Here is a 26498-nt window from a genome sequence, read left to right as displayed (position 1 = left end):
TTTGACCCCCAAGCGTGATTTAATGAAGGGAATGATTCCTAATGCATGTAGTTATTCCAGTCATGCCATTGAGCCTGCTTCTCAAATAAAACAGAAAGGAGGGTACAACTATCAGAACTGTGACAGTGCATTTTCATGGCAAATAAGGAATTAACCTTTGGAAGAAATACCTCTTTTGCTGAGATGCATACAAACAGGCACCGCCAAAACAAATGCATTTGGTCTCCACACTAAATATACATATCAGTGCTAATGCAGAAAAAGCTGTAGTCTCTTAATTTGCCTGTTTTCCAAATTAAGTCATTTGCAAGCACATTTAAGGTACACAAAAATCATTTGATGAAGACAGACTCTGGAGTTCTCAGGGTACCGCAGAACGGAAAAAAAGTTAAATAAATTTTCAAAGTCCCTAGAAGTCGGCATCAATAAAAGCAGATATAAATTTAACTTCTGCAGAATACAGCATCTGACTTTACTGTATTTCCACAAAATTCTAAATAACAATTAACAGACTATATTCAGAGGTATTTCAGCACTTAACCCTTCTGCTAAAACAGTGTTTTGTTTCAGGCCTAACCCTCCAATTTGATTTTACAGAAACTAACAAGTAAATTATAACTCATCCATGGAGCTCACACACGAGCTCTCAATTTAAAAACAGCCTCTGGATTACCATTTAAAAGCCATCTAGACATGAAGTGCAAATAGTATCGACTATTTTTTTTTTTTTATCTGAAAAACAGTCAAGTTAATACGCAGCATCCATCCTGGACGTAACATTCCACACTCTGCAAGTAAGTGTTAGAAGAAAACTCCCTGACCAAGGTAAACCAATACCAAAACATTCGGTCTAATCTTCTAAATCAAGCTTTAAACAATAATATTCCAGCTGAGACTGTGTCTAGCAAATTGCATTTAAATGGCCCACAAAAATCCATTTAGTCTTTCACTTGCCAGAACAGCAACGGGGGGTAGCAAAAACTCATGTGTTCTCAAGTTTCTAACTGTAATTGATTGATGGGGTAAAGAATTGCAGACAATGTCTGAAACTGGAAAAGTAGTAAAATGTAGTGTATATTCAAAGCTAAAGAAAATTGCATCCTCAGAAGAGGAGAAAGGGCAGAAGCATCAGCATACATGCACATCCACAGTCTACTATGCTTTCTTCCGAGCCAAGCTGTAGCCAAACTTCCCCTATAGCATATTCAGTTACTTACAGAGAGAAGACCAGACATCTGCTTTTTGCCTCCCACCCTCCACTGAAATACAGAAAGTAAAAGCCACAATGAGAGCAACTTAACTGCAGACTGAACGCCAGCACAGCCTCATTGCTGCATCCTTCTCACATGCATCACTGGCATCTCAAGTTTGGATTTAGGAAGTTGAGTGGTCTGCCAGCTACTGTCCACATTCATCCAGGTAACAGAAATAGAGTACTTGTTGCCATCTCCGATGCATCGCTGAGCAAAACTGGTTTGGCTAATAGTGCTGGTAAGTACTGGCAGCTCTTCGCTGGTAGAGCCTGTGCAGCTCACCCAGACACAGTTGATAGCATGACATGCATCTTGCCTCTGTGAAGCATAAGATCACCCCCCACAACTATACAGATGTTCACAATCTACAGGGTGAAGGAGGACACTATTCTGGCCATAACTGCATCTATCATTCCCATCAAAAGACTTTAGTGCTGTCACTTCAACAGCACACATATGACTGGAACACCACATAAGCCCTTTCAAGCCACCAGTTAGTCATTTCTTGAACTCATCCTCCATGGAAACATCACAGCACTGAAAATTCACAAATAGAATGGATACAGCAGACAAGACTAAAAGTGTAGTTCGTCTGATTGCTCAGACAGCAAGATAACACCTGCTAGGAACCAGATAGTTCCTGAGGTGTTTTGCTCTTTCAAGGAAGAGCCCTGCCTTTTTGCATTCCTTGGGAATCTATACCTGCCTGAGAAGTATTTTACGTGACTGCTTCTCTAATGTTGAGTGCCACAGACCTGATGCGGATCAGCCTCACAGACTTCCTTCCTAGTCGTTTCAAGGCTTTTCATTGATTCAACTTCAATAAGTGTTGTGTCAACCGTCTTAAGGAAACAGAAAAGAAGACATGCTGTGCAGAACTGAAAAGAATTAGGTCTGTTTGCAAAGCTGGAAAGGAGGAGACAAAGGCCTTCAGCCTCGCACACAAATTCTGTGCTCTCCACAGAGCTGGGCACCCAGGAATTCAGCTGCCACTAGAAACTGAAGGGTTGCAAGGGAGCTGTCTGCAACTTGTTAAGAGTATTTCATGCACCAGTGAAGGTGAAGAAAAGTTCACCATTCAGAGTCCTTCCTACTCTAGACCTAGGACACACACATCGCACCACATAGGCATGACTCATTCATTAGACAGCATAGAGCACTATGAATTCACACTACAGAGTTAAAGCAAGCGGCAGAATTAGAGTTTTTTTGTCCCTGCAATAAACCTGCATGAACTTCAGCATCATGTTGAAGAGCAAGATGTGCGTATCAGTCTCTGGGGCAGGCAGGTACTACTGTATCATGACAAGCAAATACTAGAGCATTGAGCACTATAAAGCTGAATTTAACTAACGGTTATAAAAAGTTATGTAAACACCCCAAAGAAAAGACATAACTGCTACTGCTTGTACAGTGTACAACACAATCCAGCTCCTGTTCTGAGCTGGTCCCTAGACACTGCTCCGTAACTGAATTGTATGAAAGCATTCGGTCCTGTAAGCTCAGAACTCTACTCATCTTGCAGAAGTTGTGAGTCTCTCTTTTCACTTGAATCCTCCTACAGGGTAAGTCTACTGCACATAGGGAAAAGATGCAGCATTAGTTAAAAACAACAACAAAACAAAAATCCACAGACGCGCTGGTTGATAAGCACGCCTTTCAGTAACAGCACTGGTTCATACAAACCCTGTTCCCCCCCCTACTTCCACTTTTCTGTGAAGGCAAGTGAGAGCAGAGCTCTCACACTCCCTGGTTAAGTCATTTCAACTATCTGACAGATTAAACAGCAATCCACACTAAGGCAACTTATATTAAACTGATACACATTAACTACTCAGCAGAAAATCTTGGTAGCATAGCAGTAGTAGCACAGGCAATAGACTACCACTGCTGCTATCAAAATAAACATCATATGATGACCCTCCTATTTACACCCTTCTAGGGCACAGAAAAATTAGGCTCATATCTGAAATTGCCTCCAAGCATGGAAACACCCAACCTTCACTGCTCTGAACTCTTTTTGAATTTGCACGAGAACTCAGAACACATCTTTACTACAGCATCTGCTGGCCTGCATTTAAATTTAAGCCTCCTTCACTAATGAATTAATCAGCTGCAAACCAGTGGTAAGAATTTCACAGCAAACATTGGTATTCACTGGCTTTATAATGGGCTAGATAAAGAACATAAATCTCAGAGATTAATAAAAGATTATTTTGCATTATCCGATTTGAAAACATGGGGGAAAAGCACGTTTTACTGATTGAAGTAAAACAGAAATTTAAAGCAATTGTTAAGGACTGACATCAAAGTTTCCACTACTCCTTTACGATTTTTTCTTCTGGCTGTCATACAGAAAAGCTAAAATGCTTTTATATGTTTCCTGCATTTACTTGGCATCTTGGCAATTCACCTCCTTCATGTACCTCAAAACTTGTGGATCTAAGGCTTAGAGAAACATGAACTCTACTATCCAACTCATCTTTATTAACCATATTCATTTATTGCTAAATTTATTGTTCAGACTGAAAAGCAGAGATTCTAGAACTGAATCTCTCATGATTCACAGGTGCCAGATCTTCCTTCTTTATATGGGATTGTGCATGCCTAACAATAAATTCTTCTGATTTACACAGTCGTTTATTACATACACAAACTGTTTTTACTGTACAGGTTCTATAGTCAGAGCCAAACTTGCCAAACTAGAACTATTCAAAGCCTAAGGTTTTCTCTAACCATAAGAAATAAAGCCAGACTGAGAGCAATCAGAGTTTGTAACTTAATTTGTAATTGCAGAACTGTAAGAAATCAGAATTAATATTTGATAATTACCAAGTACAACTGATATATTATGACTGTGTTGAGTAGAAATGGTAGTTATGGTGTATAAATGCATCATTTACCAAAAAAAAAAAAACAAACCACCTTTCTGCTTACATTATTGAACTACATACAGATTTACTGGTTTCCTCTCAGCCTTCGAAGACACTCTTGTAAAAACTAGAGCCAATATGCTTCCATGTAACAGAGCATACCTACTCATATGTAATAAGGCAGAAGGAGAAGGATCAGCATTTCTCTTTTCATAGGTCAGTTAGTGCAATGTTACATTAATACTGACCCATAAAACATCTCCTTCCCCTACACATTAAAAATCTAAACCCAGGTAATCGCATACTCTAGTAACTGCAGGTGAGATGCATCAATCTAATTAAATCCTTGTCAGCTCTTCATGTCCGTAATTACACTTCTGAAAATTCAGTACAAACAGCTTGCATTTTCATGATGTTCATAGTATGAAAGTACGAGGCTGAGTTTTAACCTAGAACACATGCCAAAAAAGCCTTCTATCAAGTATACTTTTCAGAAATAAATTCAAAATCAGATCACATCAAATCTTAAGAGTAAAAGCCTTTGCTGAAAATGTAACATGAAATATTAGTCAAAACCCTCTACACTTCTGTTCTGCAGAAGTATCTTAAATCCTTTCTCACAAGCTTATACCAGGGAAAACAGCAGGTAGGAGCAGAAACAAACTTTCTTCATTTCTAGTATGCTGATAGCACTGTACACAGAAAGAACGAGGAGGAGGGATTCCTTTTCTGAAAATAGCCAGGATTATGCTGGGGGGCCCGACCTGGATAACGAGTACCAGATGCCTACCTTCACTGGTAGCTGCATTCTTCTGGGCTTTGGTGGGCGTGTGATCTGTACTTGAACTCACGTCAGATGAGATGCTTGAGCTGCCTTTGCCTGCAAAGGAAGAAAGGGGTGGAGAGGGTGAGAGGGAGGAAGAACAAGCATGAGTATCAACAGTGAAGAAGACAGAACTTCCATATCAGAACCTGGAACAGTTCCAGGAAGCTTTAAAATAAGTTTAAAGCAAATGATGTTCATTTTGTACACGAGGGTGGAAACTAACTGTGCTGCAAGTTATAGCATGTGCATCTTTATGTGTACTAAGGCTGCAGACAGCCTCCTGGGTTAGAGGGGCTCATTACGTATTTGTAAAGCTTTGTTTTAAGTGAAAAGTTTCTGATTAACATTAAGAGAATTTTCATAACCAGTTTTCTCATTCAAATACTTCTAAAATAGACCAGGAGAAACAGACACTGACCCTCACTAGCACTAATGATGAAATTCAGGATGCATTAATGGAGTTTTCATCATGTCAGCACATAAAACAGAAATCTATTCAAGTCACTTGCTCATGTGAAAATGAAAGCAAGGTAACTGCTGTTTCCTCCTACATTACATTCACTGCTTGAAATAATAAATCATTTTGAAAGCAACACTTTTATGGTTGCTATTCTTCACCTCCACTTTTATGCCCTATTTAACGGGAAATCAGAACAATGGAAGTGTCTTTTCTTATTTTCTTTTCTAACATTTTTTGCTGCATTTTCTACATCAGGTTCCCCAATCCTCTGTGTAAGGTATCAGACCAAGTAGAAATTAACAACAGAAAAAATACCAAAAAAAATCTTAGGTGCTGCAACAGAACAGAGGGAGCTAAAACAAAGTTGTCTTTTTGTTTACCTCTGAGGATCAAAGAACGATTTGTTCCCCTTTCCCCTCACTCACACTTCTCGATGCCAGTAACTACTAGCAGGGATACATACACTCTGCTACCACAGCAGGAACCAGAGCAACCACTCCAAGCATTATATGAAATAAATCTAGAGAGAGGCAAGGTAATGACTGCTGTTACATTTTCAGATGTTACCTATCCCCACACACACTGCATCGGTGAAGCCTTTAAGAGCTACGTTAGTTTTTGAACCAAAATTACACTGTAGGCAGAAAGCTAGCTGACACCATGTTTTTGTCACTTGAGTGAACCTATAATCACAGGAATGTTAGCAAGAGATTTTCTGATCTGTTATTTCAATCAAGCATTCCTCAGGGTTCTGGGTTATAGTATGCCTGGTTTTCATAACATTTAGATGTAAGGAGGAGGTCTGCTTTTTAAAGGTGCCACAACAGAACAAGGATTTAAGTTTTAATGGGAAACGACTGGAGAATGTGCAAACGTAGGTTGCTTCACAACCAAGGTACTGCCACTTAATCTGTCAGCCAACCCTAGAGAATCGTTCTCCACATAAAGTTGCTTAAGTTAACATGCTTAGATTTGAGAGATGATTATAGAGCGAAAGGATATTAAAAAGGCCAGAAGGAAGTGAAAAAAAGAAAGAATGGCTAAAGCTAGTAGTTGGGTGGGGTGAAGAGAAAAAAGCGCACATTCAGTGATTCACTAACTGCTTTTTACATTCCTTTAAAAAGTTAAGCAAACCCAAGAAGTAGTGCCTCTAGAATATCACTCAATTGCTTGCAAGCTGCGGCACGAGTTGGAGTAATGCACTGTGGTCTTTCTAGAAATGACTGCCTCAAAATAGCTCTCCAGCTAAAGGCAACCAGGGCTGTGGTAGTAGAAAAGCAAATGAGAAAAGAGAAGAGTAACTGTAAAATGCTAATTCCCAGGAAAAGGCCAGAGAACTTGGAACACCTGCAGTAGCCAATAAGCAAATAATTATGGCATGTGTATTTAGATGGTTTTGCTGCTACCAGAAACTGCTCATTTGCCAAACATTAGAGCTGCAAAAGCAGGAAAACTTCCAAGGAGTATCAGCTGCTCTCCTTACAGAAAGGAAAGAACAAAGAAATCAACTCAAAACATGATTTCCTCAAAGCAAATGAAGAGGACTTCCTCTAAAGGGAAAAAAATCTTCTGGGGGGAAAAGGAAGTCAGTGATACCAAACAATAGCAGAGTTGCTAGCTGGGCAGCTGTAGCATGGGTCATTTTCACAAAGTCATTGTTTCCTGCAGCTACGTATCTCCCCCACTAACATCAGTAATATTTACATTTAGACTGCATTCAAGTAAGCCTCCAAGAGCACAACAAAAATGTTTTACCCACTGTAGGGTGCTGATCACCAGTACATCCCATAGCAACAGATTTACAAGAGCACGCTTCTGTAGTAACTGTGAAATACCAAGATATATGTCAAGGCAATTACCATTTCAGTCTACTTGAATATTAAAATATTTTAACTCCTTGTGAGAAGTTAAAACTGGAAATTAAGAAGAACAAATCTATTCTTGTTACTGCTTGCACTGTATACAAGCCCTTCCTGCAACTATACTTTTAATATTTTGTGATAGTTTTAGAGTCTTCCCTTACTACACACAAACCCCAAACAAGCCTCTTCCCTGTCTACACTGAAACACTCCATTTGGGTAGGCGGGGGAAGCAGGAGATGTTTTCTAGTAAATTTTCAACAAATGTTTTAAATAGATTAGCAGGCCCTATTCTTGTAGAGCAAAACAAAGCTGTTCACTTCTAATAGCCTAGATTTAGCTGCTGAAGCCTTACGTACACATGCAAGAGCTAACATGACAGCGTATAAGCATTCTACAAATGAGTTTGATAGTTGGAAAAAATGCATACTCAGCAAGTTCACAAATGCCACAAAATAAGCAGTTGTGGTTCACACACCAAGATGTCACTGCCATTCATGGGACCTTAACAGGCTGAGAAACATGCTGGCAAGAGCCTCAGGAAGTTAATTGAACAAAAGGAAGTACCAAGTACTGCATCTGGGCAGGAACAACCCCATGCACCACAACATGTTGAGAAAGAATCTAGACAGAAAGAGACCTGGGGGGCCAGGAGGACACCAGGCTGAACACGAGCCAGCAATGTGGCCATGTGGCAAAGGGGAATTCAGAAAGCACCTGACTTCATGGAGAAGCCTTTTGCTATGCAGTATCTGATGCCTGAATACTCCTATCAGGAAGTGCGCTGCAAGGCAAAAAGGAAAGAGGCAAATTATGATTCAGCATACGGGACTGGTGCTGCCAGGCGTTCAGCAGGTGGTGTGATTCCCAGGTCCCACACACCCAGCTGAGCTCATCTGAGGCAGGGTTCTTCTGCAGCGCTTCTCAGGGCACGATCTGCCGACTGCACTGTGTGAATTTTAAGACTGCTCCTTTCCCCAGTGCCACAGGAAAACCTGACACGTCGTGTAGCACTGATCAGTGCATCTCTTCAAATCAAAAACTGCCCTGAGAAAGTCTTAGCAAGCAAATACAACCCGACAGGGTTTCTAATACGGTGACAACTAGTAGGACCAAGCAAGGAGCAATGTAGCCAAGATTACAGAAATAAAGACTATTTGATTCTTTGCTTTCTTTATGTGACTCTTCATAAGACAATGACCTGCAAGATGTTTCCCTAGCATGACTTGAGATTGTCTGAAGTTTCCTTTATGCATTCCACTGTTTTTGATTTCAAAGCCAGAATCACAACCCAAAAGAAAGCACATTCCACTATGGAAGGAGGTAGGTAGGGTGGAAGAAAGCCATTTCCATACAACATAACATAATGCACAGCAGGAGCAAAGGTAGGATGGACTTCACCACACCTAGAAGGAATCATACAGCTACACAGTTGCAATTCAAATCATGTCTGACCTGCTTCTGAAGAATCAAGAGTTTGCTTTTTTTTTTTCCATCTACTAGTTTCCAAAGCCTTACAATAGTTGTAAGAACAGCGCTCCAGCCATATGACCTAGTATCCTATTTCCTATACATTTTATTTTGATCCCGCTGGAAGGAAAATTAAAACAAGGCAAGCACGTCACAGATGCTTCCCCTGAACACTCTGCCACCAGCACTTTGTCACCAATGGTTTTTTTTCAGTCATAGATGTTTGTGCTTAATAGCCCTATAACCCTACTAAATCTACCTGGTCTCTTTTTGAATCATGATATTAAAATAATGTGTTCCAGTTTCTTTTTTATCACAGGTGGCTATATCAACTAGAACATTAGTTTATTTTTATTAAGTGTTTACATCTTCTGTTTCACTAGAGCAAATTTCTTATTAATCAAAATAATGCTACAGACTATCCAATGAAATATTACTAGAAGATTATGCACAGAATTGGTTGGTCTTATTCTGTATTTCAGTATTACTGCAAAATAAAAAAAGTTTTTTTCCCCCAGCTGCTTGCATAACTATTTTTTTTCAAGAGCACACTGACTGGGGCAGTATTTCTCCAAACACCTCAGTCCTTCAGGCCAAAGACTTGCAGGATGTAAGACTCACACACACAAGGCATCTTAGCCAAATGGAAGCATTTAATAAACACTGGAAAGGAAAAAACCATGAACTCATGAAAAGTGAACTTCATATTCTGCCAGTCATGCTCACTGCTGAAAAGTGTTGAGGCCATCACAAGTCTGTCAGGACAGAAGCAATGCAATTTAAACCCATCCAGGGAAGTACAGTCTGTAACTGTCCAAGACTGAGAGAAACACTTTTTTTTTTCCCCTAAAGCATATAAGCATATATGCAAAGCCTGTCCTAATATTAGACAATGTTTCTGACTGCATTACTGTAACCTTTGCTTTTGCTTTTTTTTTTTTTTTATTTTGCTCACTGTTACTGAACACATTGATAGCATAAATAGAGGCTGAGTGAATTATGTGATGCAAGTCATAAGATACATGAAGATCATTGACCTGTATGATAGAAAAAGGAGTGCCCTGGCTAGTAAGTCCCTTTCATTCTTCTTTAGAATAGATTTACCACAGTGGGGTTTTTTTGCAGCACAGCCAGCTGCTCTTGGATTCCCGATGCACGTTTCCATCTCTTTGGGGTTTCTTTGTTGGTTTTGTGCTGTATCTTACATGACTTTCTAACACCACACAAACAGGCTGTCTTCTTAGAAGCTACCCTGGGAAGACAACAGCAACATTGACCTTGACAAGAAGTTTTAATCCAATGACACATCTGCCTTCTCCAGATAGTGAAAGAGTTAGCTCTGGACTTAAATGGAAAGTAGAGCCAAATCCATAATTTGTCAAGTTGACATGCAACAAAATGCTAAAACAAAAAATATCAGAAAAAAAAATGATCAAAAAGTAGCAAAGTCTAAAATAATAACAGCCATTAACTTTTTGAATTTCCAAAAAGCACTGTATTGCAATGACTTTGATGTGAAAAGCCTGAAAGGTTTACTTGAGAAGTCAACAATTCTTGATGAATGATACTATTCAAATTCAACTCTACAAGGAAAAGTGTATGTATATGGCTTTTCTACCATATGGTCATTACTTTCTCTTTTACAGCTCCAGACAAAACTTTTTATCAAACATATGTTAACTACATTAAGAAGAGATCCAAGGAAGAAAAAAAATAAAAGACAAAAAAACACACACCAAACCTCAAACCATCAGAGACCATGGGAGGAGCAAAAAAATCTTTCCCATCACCTATTTCCACAAAACACATTATCCTGATCCAAGTCTCCAAAACTTCAAATGCACACTTCACAACCCGCACACCCACAGATGGCAAATTCCTGGTATGTTTTTAAGTATCCCTATGGAAAATCAAGAACCTATTACAATACTTAGACTTTGAGGATATATGGCATCCTTTAAAGATGCAACACCTCAATTAATTTATTCAAAGTAAATGCAGAGTTGGACTACACGCTTCAAACAATCATTCTGCTTAGACTTTGCATTTCTATCAGTGGAAATTATAAACCATAAAACTGGCTGGTTTCCATTCTTAACTTTTAATCACCAAGCAGACTACCACCAGTCTATCATTGAGGTTAGCCATCTACAAGCATTGTCATTCACTGAAGTGCTTTCAGGATGGGTTAAATGTTATTTTACAAATCCATCCAGAATCTTAAAAGCAAGTGATTTTTTGAATCAAAACATGTGCCAGAAGGACACACACGCAGGTTACAAATTTCATTCCAGGCAACATTTGTCAGGATGTGATAAAACAAACAGTAATCTGAACAAACTCCAACCCTCAAGAAAGGATATATACCAAATGTTTCACAGGATACATTGTGACAACTGAAGGTTTTGCAGATATTTGGTAGCACCAGCACTTCAGGACAGTATTTCTTTCTTAACATTTTCATAAGTACCATCACTGTGCACTTTTTTTTTTTTTTTTTTTTTTTTTTTACACACACACACACACACTTTCTTTCAAAACTCCAGCTACCAGGACTGATTAATTTGGCTGTCAAAATTGGCATAACTTGGCTATGAAATAATATACAGAGTTTAACATTTCCAAAATACTGCAGAACTAAATTCCACCTTAAGCTGTGTAGGCCAATTTGGGCCTTGCTGTTGTTGCTTGTCCAGTCCCTGTCTTCCTGGCCATTTTAAGTGCCACAGTATGTTACAAAATCCCACCCAAATGCATTCAGAACATAACTGCATGTACTACAAACGAATACAAAATACACTGAAAAGCAATTAACAGAGGCAAAAAAAAAAAAAAAAGTGCTTAAGAGTTCAGAGAATTCACACACCCAGCTGGCAAGACAAGAGTCAACTGGTTACTTGCTGCTCAGCCAACGGAGAAAAGAAACAGTGATTAATTTAATCGCCATAACTGAGGCAGCTATATGAAAGCAGAGATGGTCTTGTCAGAGAAGTCACACAGTTGAAGTATCTAATAATCTGTTCGATCTTTCTTTTCAGTGGAGGAGTGTGTTCCTTTAGTTTAAGGCATAGAAGTACTTCTACCAAATTCAAACTATTTAGCAGCTGAAGATATCCACATATCAAAATCTCTTGTATGGCCTCTGTTACCTTACTCATTTTCAGTACCCTTAAGGAATTCACCCCAGGTGCAGGTGGGACAGCGTACCGGGGGTGCAGACAGGGCTGCCCCATGCCGACCCCACTGCAGGTCACAGCTGGGCCCAGCAGCCAAGATGGCGGCGCCTCACCTCAGGGACAGCCTGGGGAAGGGAAGGCACAATGCTGCCAGGCAGCTGGGGGAAAATGTGTTGGTTTTATTTCATCAAATGGCTGAAGTTGGAAGGAATTCCTGGAGGTCACCTGGTCCAAGCCCTCTTACCAAGCAGGGCTCCCTAGAACAGGTTGCCCAGGACCATAGCCAGATGACTTTTGAAGATCTCCATGGAGGACGACTCCACAACCTCCCTGGGCAGCCTGTGCCACTGCTTGGTCACCCTCACAGTACAGAAGTGCTTCCCGGTGTTCAGACAGCACCTCCCATGTTCCAGCATGTGCCCACTGCCTCTTGTCCTGGAACTGGGCACTGCTGAGAAGAGCCTGGCTCTGTCCTATTTCCACCTTCCCTGCAGGGGTTTATACACACTGATGAGATTCACTCCCCACCCCACACCCTGAGTCTCCTCTTCTCCAGGCTGAACAGTCCCAGCTCTCAGCCTCTCCTCACAGGAGAGATGCTCCAGGCCCTTCATCATTTCATGGCCCTTCACTGGACTGCCCCAGTCTGTCCATGTCTCTTTGTACTTGGGGGCCCAGCACTGGACACAGTACTCCAAGCGTGGCCTCACCAGTGCTGGGCAGAGGGGCAGGATCACCTCCCTCCACCTGCTGGCACCACTTGGCCTAATGCAGCCAGGATAACTCCGGTCCCCTTTGCCACACAGGCATGTTGCTGGCTTGTGCCCAGCCTGCTGTCCTCCTGGACCCCCAGATCTCTTTCTGTCAATACACTTCCCAGATACCCAGCCCCCATCATACATTAGGGGGATTTGTCTCTGTTTCTCACTATCCAATTCTATTTTAACTGACAATACATCGGTCTTCCCCAGGTCAAGTCTATTTTGCCCATGATAGTTATTTTTTCTTCCAGTCTATCTCCACCCATGAGTTTTTTCATCCTACATTCTCCCCCTGTCCTGGAGGAGCTGGGTGGGCATCTGGCAGCTGAACAAGGTCAAAAAAAACCCACAGAATTAAACAACTGTTTCAGATGAGAAATTACATGTAGCCAACAGAGTGCACACTTGAGAACCAGCAAGCACAATATTTCTATCACTGCACTGTTTTTTCACATCAGAAGACACGAAAAAGCTGTTTTTCAAATTCAACAGTCTTGTATTAACAGAAATCAAAAAAGCAGTATCCTCTGCTCACAATTCCTATTGTTCACCTCCATGCACTTTGCAAGCTTTCCTTATACAACCTCTTATACAACCAGTCTTCGGTTCACTCTTGTGAACAGCGTCTGCTGGCAGTACTTTGTTCACTTGGCCAAATACCCTTCTGGAGTTTCTTTATATCAAGATATCCTGAAAGAGACAACAGGACAATGGGTGCACAGTACTTATAAACTGTAAATTGCTCCTTACAGCAAGCCCAACAACCAGTAGTTAGTGGTTCTCCAACACAAATCAGATTCTTAAAAGAGCATTAAAGATTATACAAGAATAGGACAATACTTACAACCAATTGAGAATAGCTAACTCTTGAGATACAGCTTTTTACTACTGCCTTTTTTAACCAATGTTACAACAAGATTCAACAAACCACTTGCAAGGTGAAGTTGTAATAACAAGGGCAATAACGATTGGTTTAACTCTAATGTAAATACAACTGCAGAAGTTCTGCAGCCAGAAAGGCAATGATTTATCCACTATACTGTAAAATGCTTTGAAAACTTTCATAAAAATGGATGCGTTGGACTGAATTTTTCAGAAGTGTTTAGCAGTTATGCCTATTGCCAGGAAGGCAAACCTGTTCAGAAAGGCTGGATTAAAGATGTAAGGCATAAGTAGGATTCCTGGTATAGAGACAGTTAACTAGCTCTAGGAGATTCTACTTGCTGTGCCTTGATGGAAGCCTACTTGGACTGTAGTTTTAAATTCCTTAATGCACATCTTACTGCCAAGTTACTCACTATGATTTCAGAATGGCTAGAGACTTTATTTAATGAAGTCTTCAAGCAGACTCATGTAATCTAATCTAAAGGGGCAGGGCACTCAATTTAGTTTTCTTAAATAACCTGTCTCACTCCCGTGCCTTTGCTTCTCCAATGTAATTAATGATACTGAACCCTTTTCCTAGAGAATTTCAATGCTTACTGGGGGACTTCTTAACTAAAACCTGTTAAATGGGACAGTATACTAAAACCACTGTAATTTCTGAAGATAGCATGTACTATACTTATGAAAGTATTTCACAATACAGAGGGATGAATAGCACATACCATCTCTGAGTTTATAAATAAGTAATAATGTATAAAACTTACGGAATAGTTTGGTTAGAAGAGACCTTCAAAGATAATCTAGTCCAACTGTTTGACCTCTACAGGGCTAACCAAATGTTAAAGCACATTACTGAAAGCACTGTCCAGATGCTCCTTGAGCACTGACAGGCATCGGGTATCAGCCACCTTGATAGGAAGCCTGTTCCAGTGTTTGATGACCCTCACGGTAAAGATATTTTCCAGATATAATGGAAAGCCAGAAAAAACCTGCTGTCACACAGCATCTGGGAGAGCAAGGAGTGACCACCAGCCCTGCAGCCACCAAGGCCAGTGCAGAAGGAGGGGGAGAGGTGCTCCAGGCATGGAGCAGCAGTTCCCCTGTGGCCTGTGGAGAGGCCCCTGGTGGAGCAGGCTGTCCCCCTGCAGCCCATGGGTCCCACATGGAGCAGATCTCCACGCTGCAGCCCGTGGAGGAGCCCCCGGTGGAGCAGGTGGATGTGGCCTGGAGGAGGCTGCAGCCCATGGAGAGCCCCCGCAGGAGCAGGCCCCGGGCCGGAGCTGCAGCCCGTGGAGAGGAGCCCACGCAGGAGCAGGGGGTCTGGGGGGAGCTGCCGCCCGCCCGTGGGGGACCCGTGCTGGAGCAGTTTGCTACTGATGGATGGACCCCGTGGTACGGAGCCACGTGGGAGCAGGTCTTGAAGAGCTGCTGCCTGTGGGCAGCCCCCACAGGCTCAGTTTGGGAAGGACGGCATCCCATGGGAGGGACCCCACATGGAGCAGGGGCAGAGGGTGACTGTGAGGGAGCGGCAGAGACAAAGCGTTAGGGACTGACCGCAGCCCCCATTCCCTGTTCCTCTGCACTGCTCGGGGAGAGGACATAGAAGAAGGTGGACAGGGGGAAGGTGGATTTTTTTCTTTGCTTTTAGTTTCTCACAGCTCTAGTCTGATAGTGATAGGTAATAAATTACATTAATCTCCCTATGCTGAGCCTGTTTTGCCTGTGACAATAACTGTTGAGTGAACAGTTGAGTGAACTCCCTGTCCTTATCTCAACCCTTGAGTGCTTTTCATCGTATCTTCTCCCCCCTTTTACTTTGAGGAGGGGGAGTGAGAGAGTGGTTGTGGTGAAGTTCAGCTGCCCAGCTGGGTAAAACCACCACAACACCAAAGATTCTGAACTCAAGTTATCCACGATCACTGTGGCCAAGACACCCACCATCACCTTTCCCACAAAAACTTCCCTTTTCTCAAAGAACAGGTCCAGGAGGGCTACTTTCCTGGTTGGATCACTTGGCACTTGTGACAGGAAGTTATCTTCAACGTGCTTTAGGAATTTCCCAGCCTTGTCATGGCAGTATGATATTCCCAGTTTATGTCTGGGAAGCTGAAGTCTCCCATAGGGATGGGGGCAACCACTCACAAGAATTCCCCCAGTTGCCTATAGAATAGCTCATCTGTGCCATCATCCCAGATGGGTGTTCAACAGTACATACCCAAGACAACATTTGCTTTGCTATCCACCCCCTTAATCCCCACCCAGAGGCTCTCTGTCACAACATCCCCAATGGTAAGTCTAATCAGTCTAATACTCCCAGTACAGTCTAATCTCTCCCTTACATACAGCACAATGCCTCCACCTCACCTGCCCTGCCTGTCCCTCCTGAACAGCTGACCACCCTCCATCCCAGCACTCCAGCTGTGGGACTCACCCTACCAAGTCTCACTAATACCAATGATTTCACAGATCTGGGAAAGGACCAAAGCTTCCAGTTCATCCCATTTGTTCCTCAGACTGCATGCACTGGTATACAAGCAGTTCAGATGTGCTCCTGAACCTGCAGTGCTCCCTGGAGCAGCACAAATGCTCCCATCAGCCTTGTCACCCTCAGACAGTGCTGCACCATCCCTTGTCATAACCTTGGTGTTCCTAATGGTACCCCCCCTCTGACTGATCCTAGTTTAAAGCCCTCTCCATTGGTCTTGCCAGGTTATGGGCCAAGAAACATTTCCCCCATTGAGACAGGTGGGTCCCATCATGCTCCAGCAGACCTCTCATCTCAAAGACTTCCATGATTTTAAAACCCCAAGTTCTGATGAAGAAGTCAATCTCGGAGCCAGTCATTGATGACCTGGGCTTAACCGTTTTTCTGTCTCTCCCTATTACTGGAAGAATTGAGAAAAACACTACCTGTGCTCCTGAATCCTCTAGCTGTCTTCCCAGGGCCCTAAAATCTCATTTAATAGACTTCAGGCTTCCTGTACTTACACCGTTGATACACACTTGAAAGAGGAGGAATGGGTAATAGTCCAAAGGCTGTATTGTGCTCAAAAGCTTGCTGGTTACACCCCTGGATCTGAGCCCCAGGGGGACAGCAAACTTCTCTGTGAGGAGGGTCTGGCCTGCAGGTGGGAGCCTCCCTTCACTTGAGGAGGGAGCCACCTCTGTCTGCAACCCACTGCCGTTTCTTCATGGCACTGCTCTTGATGCCGCACTTGCTTCAAGGCCTTGGTTGATCTGACCTTGGAGGGCGAACTTGCATGGACGCCTCTTCTTCCCTCTTTTCACATCCCTTGTCTGCTATACCCAGAGCCTTGTACCCACCCACCCAGCAGTGGAAGCTGAGCAGGCAGACAGGGGCTCCTCTTTTGGCTCCGTGCAGTAACTTGCTTCCCCTCCTCAGTGTCCCTCAAGTTGCTGCCTTTATCCCGGTGCAGATCAAATGCCAGGCCTGCCTCAGCAGTGGCCGCACCAGGTTAGCTGCATGTACTCTAGAAGACAGTCCTGCTCTGTAGCCTCCTACTCCACCATAGAAATGAGGAAATACAACTTTGTCCTTCTAAGAAAATTCAGTGATTTGTAGGAAGCTCTTTCATTTATTCGATGTTGGTCTTCTCAGTACAATTTGTCTTCCAATCACCAAAATATTTTGAGAGGGATATTTACTCATGATACATTGTTCTAAAGTTTGCTGAAAAACACTTCCTTAGTGCACATCTCCCAAGCACCACCTAACCTTAACTTTATTCTTAATCCAACTAACAGGCCAAATTAGCTATTAAACCAACACAATGAATTTAATCAACATGATTGAGTCTTAAACATCATTTCACTTCATTGCCAAGATCTCCACTGATTTTGTTTGTTGCCTTCCCACCCCCAATTTTCAACAGAATTCTGGTCTTTTGTATTCAGAAAAGGCAAAAGCTGTTTAGTTCAATGCCAAGCATAAATCAGCAGACTTCATTTGTACATTACCGTAAGAAACATGCCAGTGATTGGAGGTAATCTGAGAGGATGAGCTCCAGCAAAGATTCTTAGTGACTGCAGAACCTACTGCTGCACTAGAATGCATCAGGCATTTGGTACAGGTTTGAGTTTCATTTGGTAGTAACATACTGTTATGAAGTCTAAAACTGAAAACACTAAATATATGGTTGTCTTCCACAATAATACTATTAACATTTAAAATCTGTATTTAGATTTTCCACAAACAACTAGTCTCAGCATTTGAAAACAAGAGGTAATATTAAACTTCTAAGGATCTTTACACTCATTTCACTTAAAGCACAATCGTTTCACTTGGCTTTGGTGAGGCCGCACCTCGAGTACTGTGTTCAGCTTGCAATATGTTCATCTGAAATCTAGCAAAGTTTGGATACCATACTGAAAATGTTCACACAGAAGCTTTTGCTAAAGGTGTTTTGCTTTCCTGGTCCAACATTAAAATGGCAAAATGTGGTATAGCATAAATTGCAGATCTGAAAAAATATGTATATATTTTCCTCTATCTTAGCCCTAAACTTGATCAGTAAGCTAATTAGATTCTTCCTATAACTTCATGACTGCTAAATCAGATATCCTGGAAGCGCAAGGAACCCACAGTTAGAGGTAGCTGCTGTGGTGGTACTGTCAGAGAGGCTCTTCTGGCATAGTACATAATAACACCAAACAACCAACTTTCAAACTGGAAATTTGGGAGCCATTGTAATGTTGACACCTGGTGAAGTCAGGGTAAAAACAGACAAGGAAGTGAAATACCTTTCACCAAGACAGCACAGAAAAATTATTCTGGCATCAATGTACACAGTGAAAAGCAGTGCAAAAAGCTTTCACATCACAGTACAATGTGAAAGCCCCAAATTTTTTTTTTTTTAAATACAGTAAAGAAGAACAAAGGAATCTGACAGCTGAGGAGAAACAGACAAGGATCACTTTACTCCTTTAGATAAGCACAGTCACTTCCAGCTTTTCTTCACTGACAGACATAGGGAGGGGAAGTGAGCGAAAGGGAAGTAGCTGACTAAGTAGTAGAATGTAAGTAGAGTAGTAGAATGCAAGTAGAGGGAGATCTTAAAAATTATGGGATTTTGAAAACTAAGTAAGAGTTTTGTGAAAAAGGTATAGTGATACAAAGTGGTATCTTAAAGGCAATTAAAAGGAGGTGATTAGCACACTTGAGAAATCTCTTATTTTTTTCTATAGTATCAAGTATATCAAAGTTAAAAGCCAGTTTTAGGTTCAGAAAGCAACTCATCAGCATAACTGAATTAAAAACAGTAAGAGTATGAGAGACAATGCTTCCAATGGCAAAATGAATCATGAATCAAACTTCAAAGTTTCACACTATACATATGACTATCAACTTTGAATTTTCAGAATGCAGAGAAAGAGGAAAAAGAAACCTAAAGAAGCTCTAACTCCGCCGTAACCACAGAATGTCTGGCAAAGTTAGCAAACAAAACTTAAAAAATCTTTTAAAAGGAACAGGCCTGCATATTTTATTTTTACACTCATTTTCAACTAATAAAGTATTCAGCATCAGTTTAAAGTCTATCAAATATGGTTTGCAAGCTGCCAGCAATGTAAAACTGCATCATAACAGATTATTTTATTAAAATAGAAGTAATTACATTATTCCTGTTGAAAACTTTAGTTTCAATTGCATAACAATCATCTTTTGGTTTTTAACTCTGTACAGAGCCTGCATGCAACACAGCTACATAATTTGCTGCTGTGGTCACTGCCTGAATACTAGGACTGACTTGGGAATAGATGCTTATCCAAAACAAAACAGAGGCTCATCTATCCCCATAATATGAACAGGACAGTAACTCTCCATTGAAATTACATAGCTTCCAGGGCTAATTCAGCATTTTTGTTTCCTCTGAAGTATTATCAATTTTTCAGCTGTTTTCCATATAAACCTTCCTTTCATAGAACACACTATGGCAAGGAAACTCTCACAAGAGTTAACCGCAAACGTACCAGTCACAATACATTAGAACTTCCTCATCTATTTTAAGCACAGTTTACTCCAAGATATCCCAACAGTCTAGCAACAAAAAGACAAAGGACAGTTTTTAGCCTGCCCTACTACCTTCACCAGGGCACAGTTATTTATAACCCACATGGGCATTCAACATGGGAAGGACACATTAAGACAAAATGAAGGTAGCCTGCATCTAGCCTGTTGATTAATCAGTAATTCAGTTTTGTTCATTGATATTTTTTCCATTCTTACTAGGTAGCAGTATATGTGCTACTGACATAAAGATTGTTTGGTTATAGCCTGAGGATAAGAAAATCCCTTCTGAAATATATCCATGAAGCTCAGACTGAGCTAAGTAATTCTGTAAGAATTTCGGAATGGCACTCCTTTCAGAAGTGTTTAGCTAGCATCTCCATGAAAAGACATTCTTCACTCCTTTCTTTCTGACATTATGGACAAGAAATAATTCTGTCCTTAGGAATAAAGAAAGCAAGCTTTAAAAAAAAATCATATTCCTTCAGCAGTATTCAGTATTAGCACCTCATTAGAAAGAAAAAAAATGAAACTAGTGTAACTTCTGCAGCAGAAGTTGAATGAACAGAAACAACTGGACAGCCACTTAGAGCCACAGCCAAGATAAGCAGCTGGAAGAAGGCTAAGGACAGCAACTGCTTAACCTTGGTTTAGTGCAGCCAGAGCAGCTCACACTGTTCTACTTTAACCAGCCTAGATTTCTTACGTTTAAGGCAAAAACAAAAAAAGACAATGAGAAGTAGATTGAGTCTGTGAAGTCACATGGAAGCCAAAGACATTGGCCAAATTTATATACAGCAGGTATGCTGGTGACTATTACACAGGTCAGTACAGTCTCCATCTCAGGATGTTCCTGACTGGATGGTTTCAGGAACCAAAAAGCATACCAGGACAAAGTCACTCCCCTCCCGGCCCTGAGGGCACTGTTTGCCTGCCCCAGGGCCTCCGTTTTCCCACCTGCCCAGGCCCCCACACCAGGCCCTGCCCCAGCAAGGCCACAACAAGGCCCAGCAAGGCCACAACAAGGCCGTGCTCCAGCCCCCACAGCCCTGCCCTGCCCCACACCGATTCCTACAATATTCATTTAACTTCTGCCAAGTTACTCCTCTGACCCACCTCATCTGTACAGAAGGGGGGGCGCCGCCATTTGACACCAGATCTTCACATTGTCTCACAATGGCATGTGCGCACCCTGAAATGCTCAGTGTAACCTCAGTGAATCATCTCTGTTTCTTGATCCTATTTTGATGTTTTAATCAAGCAGCACTGGTAAAAAAATGAACAAAAGCCACACCAAAGATAAATATCAAAAGTATTCTCTACATTGACCCAACAGATGGAAAAAAAAACATGAAGCTTTATAATAACAGAAAATTGTTGAGCAGTGCATAGATGGCATATAAAGTGGTGCAACTGCCTATGGCAACATAACAGCAACAAGTACAGAGGAAACAGTTCATTATCTCGACAAAATGCTATGAAAACAAAAAAAAAAAAAATCAAAAGGTCTCATAGCATGTCAATGAAACTAAAAATCGAAACAGGACTGTCAACTGGTCTGAAGCTAATGGAAAGCACAGACCAGGCTCTGTGGTCTATAGGCTGAGGTCCAAGCATGCTATCTGCAAGCTCCTTCTGATTCTTTCCTTACAAAATCTGCCACTCAGTTATTCAGTGTGGTGGTTTTCACATCATCCTGAAACCGACTATGCTCGCTAAGTAGCACAATGAAGGGAGATGGCCCAGTTGGCTCTATTTAAGGGTTAGCACCTTGTTCCTTGCGACTTTGAAAGACGTGACCTGATGAAACAAATGAAACGAAGCACAGTCCACAACAGCTTTTATGGCAGACCTGTTAGGCCAGAGTATCCAAGTATGAGTACTTTCATAATTGAATAAAATACAACTCATCTTCCTCCAGTTCTTTCAGTCTCTCTAGTTAGCTTAATTCTGCTGAAAGCAGTCATCCACAGTAAATCATTTCTGTGAGAAGTACTCTACTCCTCGACTGCAATCTTACTGACGAGAAACGTTCTCAAAGCAACCTTCAAGTGCGGAATCCAAACGCTGGACAATTTAGCTATTCAGGATTTATTCTGCTTCTTCCTGCCTTTGCTCCAACTTGTCTGATGATTTCTAGCAACTAAGTTCACTAACATAATTTCTAATTTTAAGTTTTTGGTGGCAGACAGAGCAAGTCAGGACTTTTGCATGCAAAAGCAGAGCACAGAGCAGTAAAGTTATGTCCTGGAAATTAACTACAGTTACGCATTTCCTCCCCGTCCCTCCTTTTTGAAAAAACCTTGTCTAGTGCCATTTGGCACCTTATATACCTAAGCACTTCCTTAATTAGTGAGCATCTACTCTTGCAGTTGTAGGTAATAGCAAGAAGCATTTAATTTCCAGGGAAGCATAGAATTTACACGAGCCAGAGGGAAACACCTGCATCTCTCGGACTTCATATGCCTATGCCTGCTCATCAGATCAAAACATAGCTGATGTCAAAGAGACACAGGTGCAGGAAGCTTGCTCCAGTGTTCATTTCCACAATATCCTTTTAAAAGAACAGCTTATCCTTTGCTAACTACACTTAAGAGAGCTGCTAACTGCTCTTATGATTTTTTTCTAACATATATTTTAACTAAATGCCACTAAAAAATTACAGTTTGAGAAATGCTGCATACTATGCCAAGAACCTGACTTACTCCTCATAAAGTTTAGTCTTCAAAAACCACCTGTACTGTGACAATACGGAGCCATACATCTTGTCCAACTTAACTAGAAGTTTTGCTGATTTACCCGGTTCTCCACCATGTTATTCAACGCTACATTTGGAGAAAAATCTAAGAGCTACTCCACCAATCTAACGGAGAAAGGAAGGGCCTTCGGGAAGTTTTAAGATATTCCTCGACCAGTTGACTGGTATGTAAGACAAAACATAACTGAACTGAAATGCAAAAGTGATCCTATGTATCATGGAGTAATTGCCAATGGGATATGCATTAATACCGAAGCACAAACACGCATTTGCTAAAGCTGACTTCTACAAAACTCTAAAAGATACTGAAGCTAATAGTGAAGCAGCAAATTCTCACTTAAACATTATCTAAATGTTTCCTGAAGTAGTGCCTTCATTAAAGAAAGTCTGAAGCTAATGTTTTTCTAAACTTTCTAAAACTTAAGTACTAGCCCTACAGCTGCAGGAAGACCACCACAGCCCTACACCAGACTGGGACAATCAAGCCCACTAACTCTGTCCAGGGAGCACACTGAGTACCCTGACCATGTCCTGGTGCAGCAGCAGCCCACGTTTGATTACCCTGTCTTCAGCTATTATCTCGCCTGTGCTGATGGTAAGCAGTGCTTGCAACACAAACGGAACAGATCACATCTTGCACAGTAAGATGCCTATTGTCAGAAAACAAGTAGAAATACATGTAAAATGTGGGGTAGCAGAGATGAGATTGTATAAGCAATGTTTTCTAAAAAAATATGCTTTCAACAATGTGGAACAGATGTTTGTACTAATGGAATGATCATACTGTACCTCTGAAATAAATGAAAATCTACCAAGGGAAGTTGCTGTAGGAAAATAACTGAAAATAATTATGTTTTTAGACTGCAAAAACACCACTGTTCCTTTTCTAGAAAGATTCTCTCTGCAACCATTTTACTAGACATAGCACATAATAGATAAGGATAGCACATCCAATAATTCATAGATAACTCCAAGAATAAATGCTATTTGATCCATACTGACCTGAAAACTCAGTGAGGGACTTTATTTCTGCATATAAACGCGCACATGCAGATGCATACAATCAAAGAGAAATGTAATAACATTTCCATTTTTAAAACTCTTCAAAAACCAAAGTCTTACAATGCAACAACTGCACCAGTATTACTTCTCTGAAATTCATGCTTTGTATTTCCAATGTCACTGAACATCTCACAGCAAACTACGTCAATGGTTGCTTCTTAAGATCTGGCAGTAACTTCTTTTGTAAACCATCACATTTTCAGTTAGAAAGAGTAATGTGAGCCACAATACTAACATCCAGCTTCAGAAAGCACTACCATAAAATCAGAAACTGTAGAGACAGGCATCTATTAACGGTGCAAACATCTTTGGTAAGTCAGTTCATTCACAAATGACCGCATACATTCAGAATCTAATAACTACAACATTTAAAAATGTACACTACTACTGAAGATCCTTTGCCAAAATACCTCTGGCACATAAAGGAAGGGATGTATACTGCACATGCGTCCACCAGACTGGGTCAGACAGAAAGGTCAAGCCGTCTCACAGTTCTGGCTGACAATGCCAGACAGCAGACGCCCTTTTGGCACAGTTATCATGTTTGACTGTGAAGAAAAGCACACTTCTCCCAGAAAGGACTACCATCACACCTTTGCCATTTTTCTTACCTGAAAGCCAAATAACAACTGTTAATATCTGGTTTTAAATGAATGTTTTTGAGGAATTCATTATGCAAAACTTGATCTGTCACCATGGTGACCTTTCTCTATGCAAAACATGCAGAGGGATAAAGAGGGATAAGCCTCAGCCTAAGCATTCATGCACCCCCCTCCGCTGGTTTACAGCGGTGCTGAATAACCTTCCTTAAGCATTTTGGCAGTCTCCATTTCCAAAATAAGTATTCTTGTTTCACACCACCAATATGAACTTATGGTAAGAACTAACACTGCATGCACTATTCACATTAAAAATAAACACAATAGAAATTATCCCCAGACACAGTGCCCAAAGGAGAGGTACCACTATTTGATTTAGACTCATTCAGTTTACTATAACATGCCAAACAAACATCTTTCTCCACAGTCTTCAAGTCCACCTACTCCCCAGTGACATTCCCAGGCCACAGTCACTCTCTCAAGATGCCCTTAAAGCCCATGAAATCTCTTCAAAGCTACGTCCCCCTTCAAGTCTCTCAGCTGAAATCCTTGACTTAAACAGTCTGCCAGTAGACAAGCAAATGTCTACCAAGCCATGTAGTACTAAATACTATTTGTTTCCTTAAATCTGTCTTTCTATAGCCATCTGACACACTCACAGGAGTGGAGGAGTGGAATTTTATTCTTTCCTTGCAGTCTATCAGCAGGAACAACCAACCCAACCAATGTTTCAGTTCTGGAAGAGACCATGAAAAGCTTTTTCTCCTCTTTGCTGGTAAGGGCAAACAGTTAATCTTCTAATTCTCTGCTGAAAAGAACAGCAGAGAATTAAAACCTCTCTGCAAGTTGATCAAGTACCCACCACAGTGGGTAAAACAAACAGCCAAGTGATATGTAACAGGATCCCTGCAGAGGAATGTAGGGTCATGACAAATGTTATCTTCCACAATGATTTATTCCTTCAAAAAAAAGCTGTAAAATCAAGGGATGAAGTAGGTGGTCATGTCACTCTCTTCATCTAACAGCGCTGCACTGATATAGCGCACTGAACTCGGCTGGCTTTTGTGGCAGTGTTGTAAAAATATGCAGAAGTATCTGTAACTGACAGACAACTGAGCTGCGTGCTTTCAAATAGCTACTTACTGCTTCTCCTGCACAGGCAGAAGGAAGAGACTCAGCTCACTGAAAGCTTTTCAGTACTGCAGAAGAGCTCATTTGCTCCCCCCATCTGTTCATCCCTTTCCAGTCTCCATCTGAAAAGAAGAATATCCTCTGGAGAACAGGATCCCCAGGACGCATCAGGTTTCTAATCAACACTGACTGCCTGGTCAGAGTTTGCCTGTGGAGAATGTTTCAGTTACATCATGCTGGAATTTGGCAATAGTCCTGATGTTTAATTAAACAGTTGTTTTTTGAAGCAAAGCCCACAGTAGGGCAGACCAAGAGATGCAGAGGCCTAATCACACGCCTCTTAACAGCTCTGTTGCTGCGGCACAGTACAGGCTTTGTGAGCAGCCCTGCTCTACCAGGCACGTAACTTCTCAGATAACTGGGTGCCTAAATCAGGCTACAGGGGGTTATCTATAGCCAGGAGTATCACAGACACTCACATTTCCAAAGACCAGTGAAAACTGTATTGAATCTGACTTCTGGCAAGTGTGATCTGTACAGCCAGCACTGGGAGAGGTGGTCTACATCCTTCCAGATTTCCTTCTCATAGGAGAAAAGGTCCATAGAGTAGCCATGCCACTGCATTTCCCTACACACAAACTTAAGACCCAACAGGAAGACAATGAAATAGCTAGCAAGCACGATGGTTAGGATTTTCTAGGCATTTTTATTCAAAAAATTACTTTCTCCCCAGATTATACAGAAAGCTCAGCACCATGATAATGGTTTAAAGACCTCTTGCTTTAACTTAGCATCCCTGCTTCTGCTGCCCAAAGGTCAAATTTTAAACTTCATTTTCACAATCGGGTATTATGACTTCTAGTTTCAACCTGCTTTTCCATGACTGATTTTCATCCCCCTGAATTTTCAGAGGGGAACCAAGGATTACTTCCCAGCAGCACACACAGAATAAGCATACCCACTCTTAGCTTTGTTCTACCTCTGGGAAACAGGGGCCATTTCTCGTTTCACAGTCCCAAACACACCACAGTTTTAAAGGAAGTCTACATGGAAGGTGGAGTTGCCACTTTCTCCAAGCAATGTAATAGCACTTTGTGGCAGTTGTTCTGGTTTATATTAAACTGCCATTTGAGCTCTCCAAATAGGATCTTTTAGAGAGCCTCTAGTATTATTTTATCAAAAATACTTCCCTGATACACAGTAGTGTTTTCCTTGCCTCCAGCTATACCATGCTGACAATCTATGGTCAGTTTACACTCAAGCAACACACTCTGGATCCTTCTCAGCTGCCTCCAATCAATGAGCTGCCCAGTAAAAGTTTTATTGGGTTGGTCTCCATGCATCACTCAGCATTTTGCA

At 41.4% G+C, this 26498-nt stretch overlaps 1 protein-coding gene across 5 annotated transcripts in view; it reads right to left on the bottom strand.

The window, feature by feature from the left end:
• The window catches only part of FBXL7 (F-box and leucine rich repeat protein 7), a 188034-nt gene that overhangs the window by 135003 nt on the left and 26533 nt on the right, over nt 1-26498 (bottom strand). For 3 of the 5 annotated variants that reach the window (XM_040546477.1, XM_040546475.1, XM_040546476.1), the window contains one exon: nt 4917-5006. The exons of 1 other annotated variant lie outside the window; for it this stretch is intronic. In XM_040546477.1, the coding sequence (XP_040402411.1) occupies nt 4917-5006 (90 nt within the window). Of the gene's footprint in view, nt 1-4916; nt 5007-25151; nt 25221-26498 lie in introns of those variants that run through there. One more of the 5 variants, XM_040546479.1, reaches the window with a different exon arrangement.

The sequence above is a fragment of the Cygnus olor genome, chromosome 2 (assembly GCF_009769625.2).
Source record: "Cygnus olor isolate bCygOlo1 chromosome 2, bCygOlo1.pri.v2, whole genome shotgun sequence".
NCBI classification, from domain to species: domain Eukaryota; kingdom Metazoa; phylum Chordata; class Aves; order Anseriformes; family Anatidae; genus Cygnus; species Cygnus olor.
Note: the sequence above shows the minus strand (reverse complement) of the source record. Positions and strands in the feature narration are given on the sequence as shown.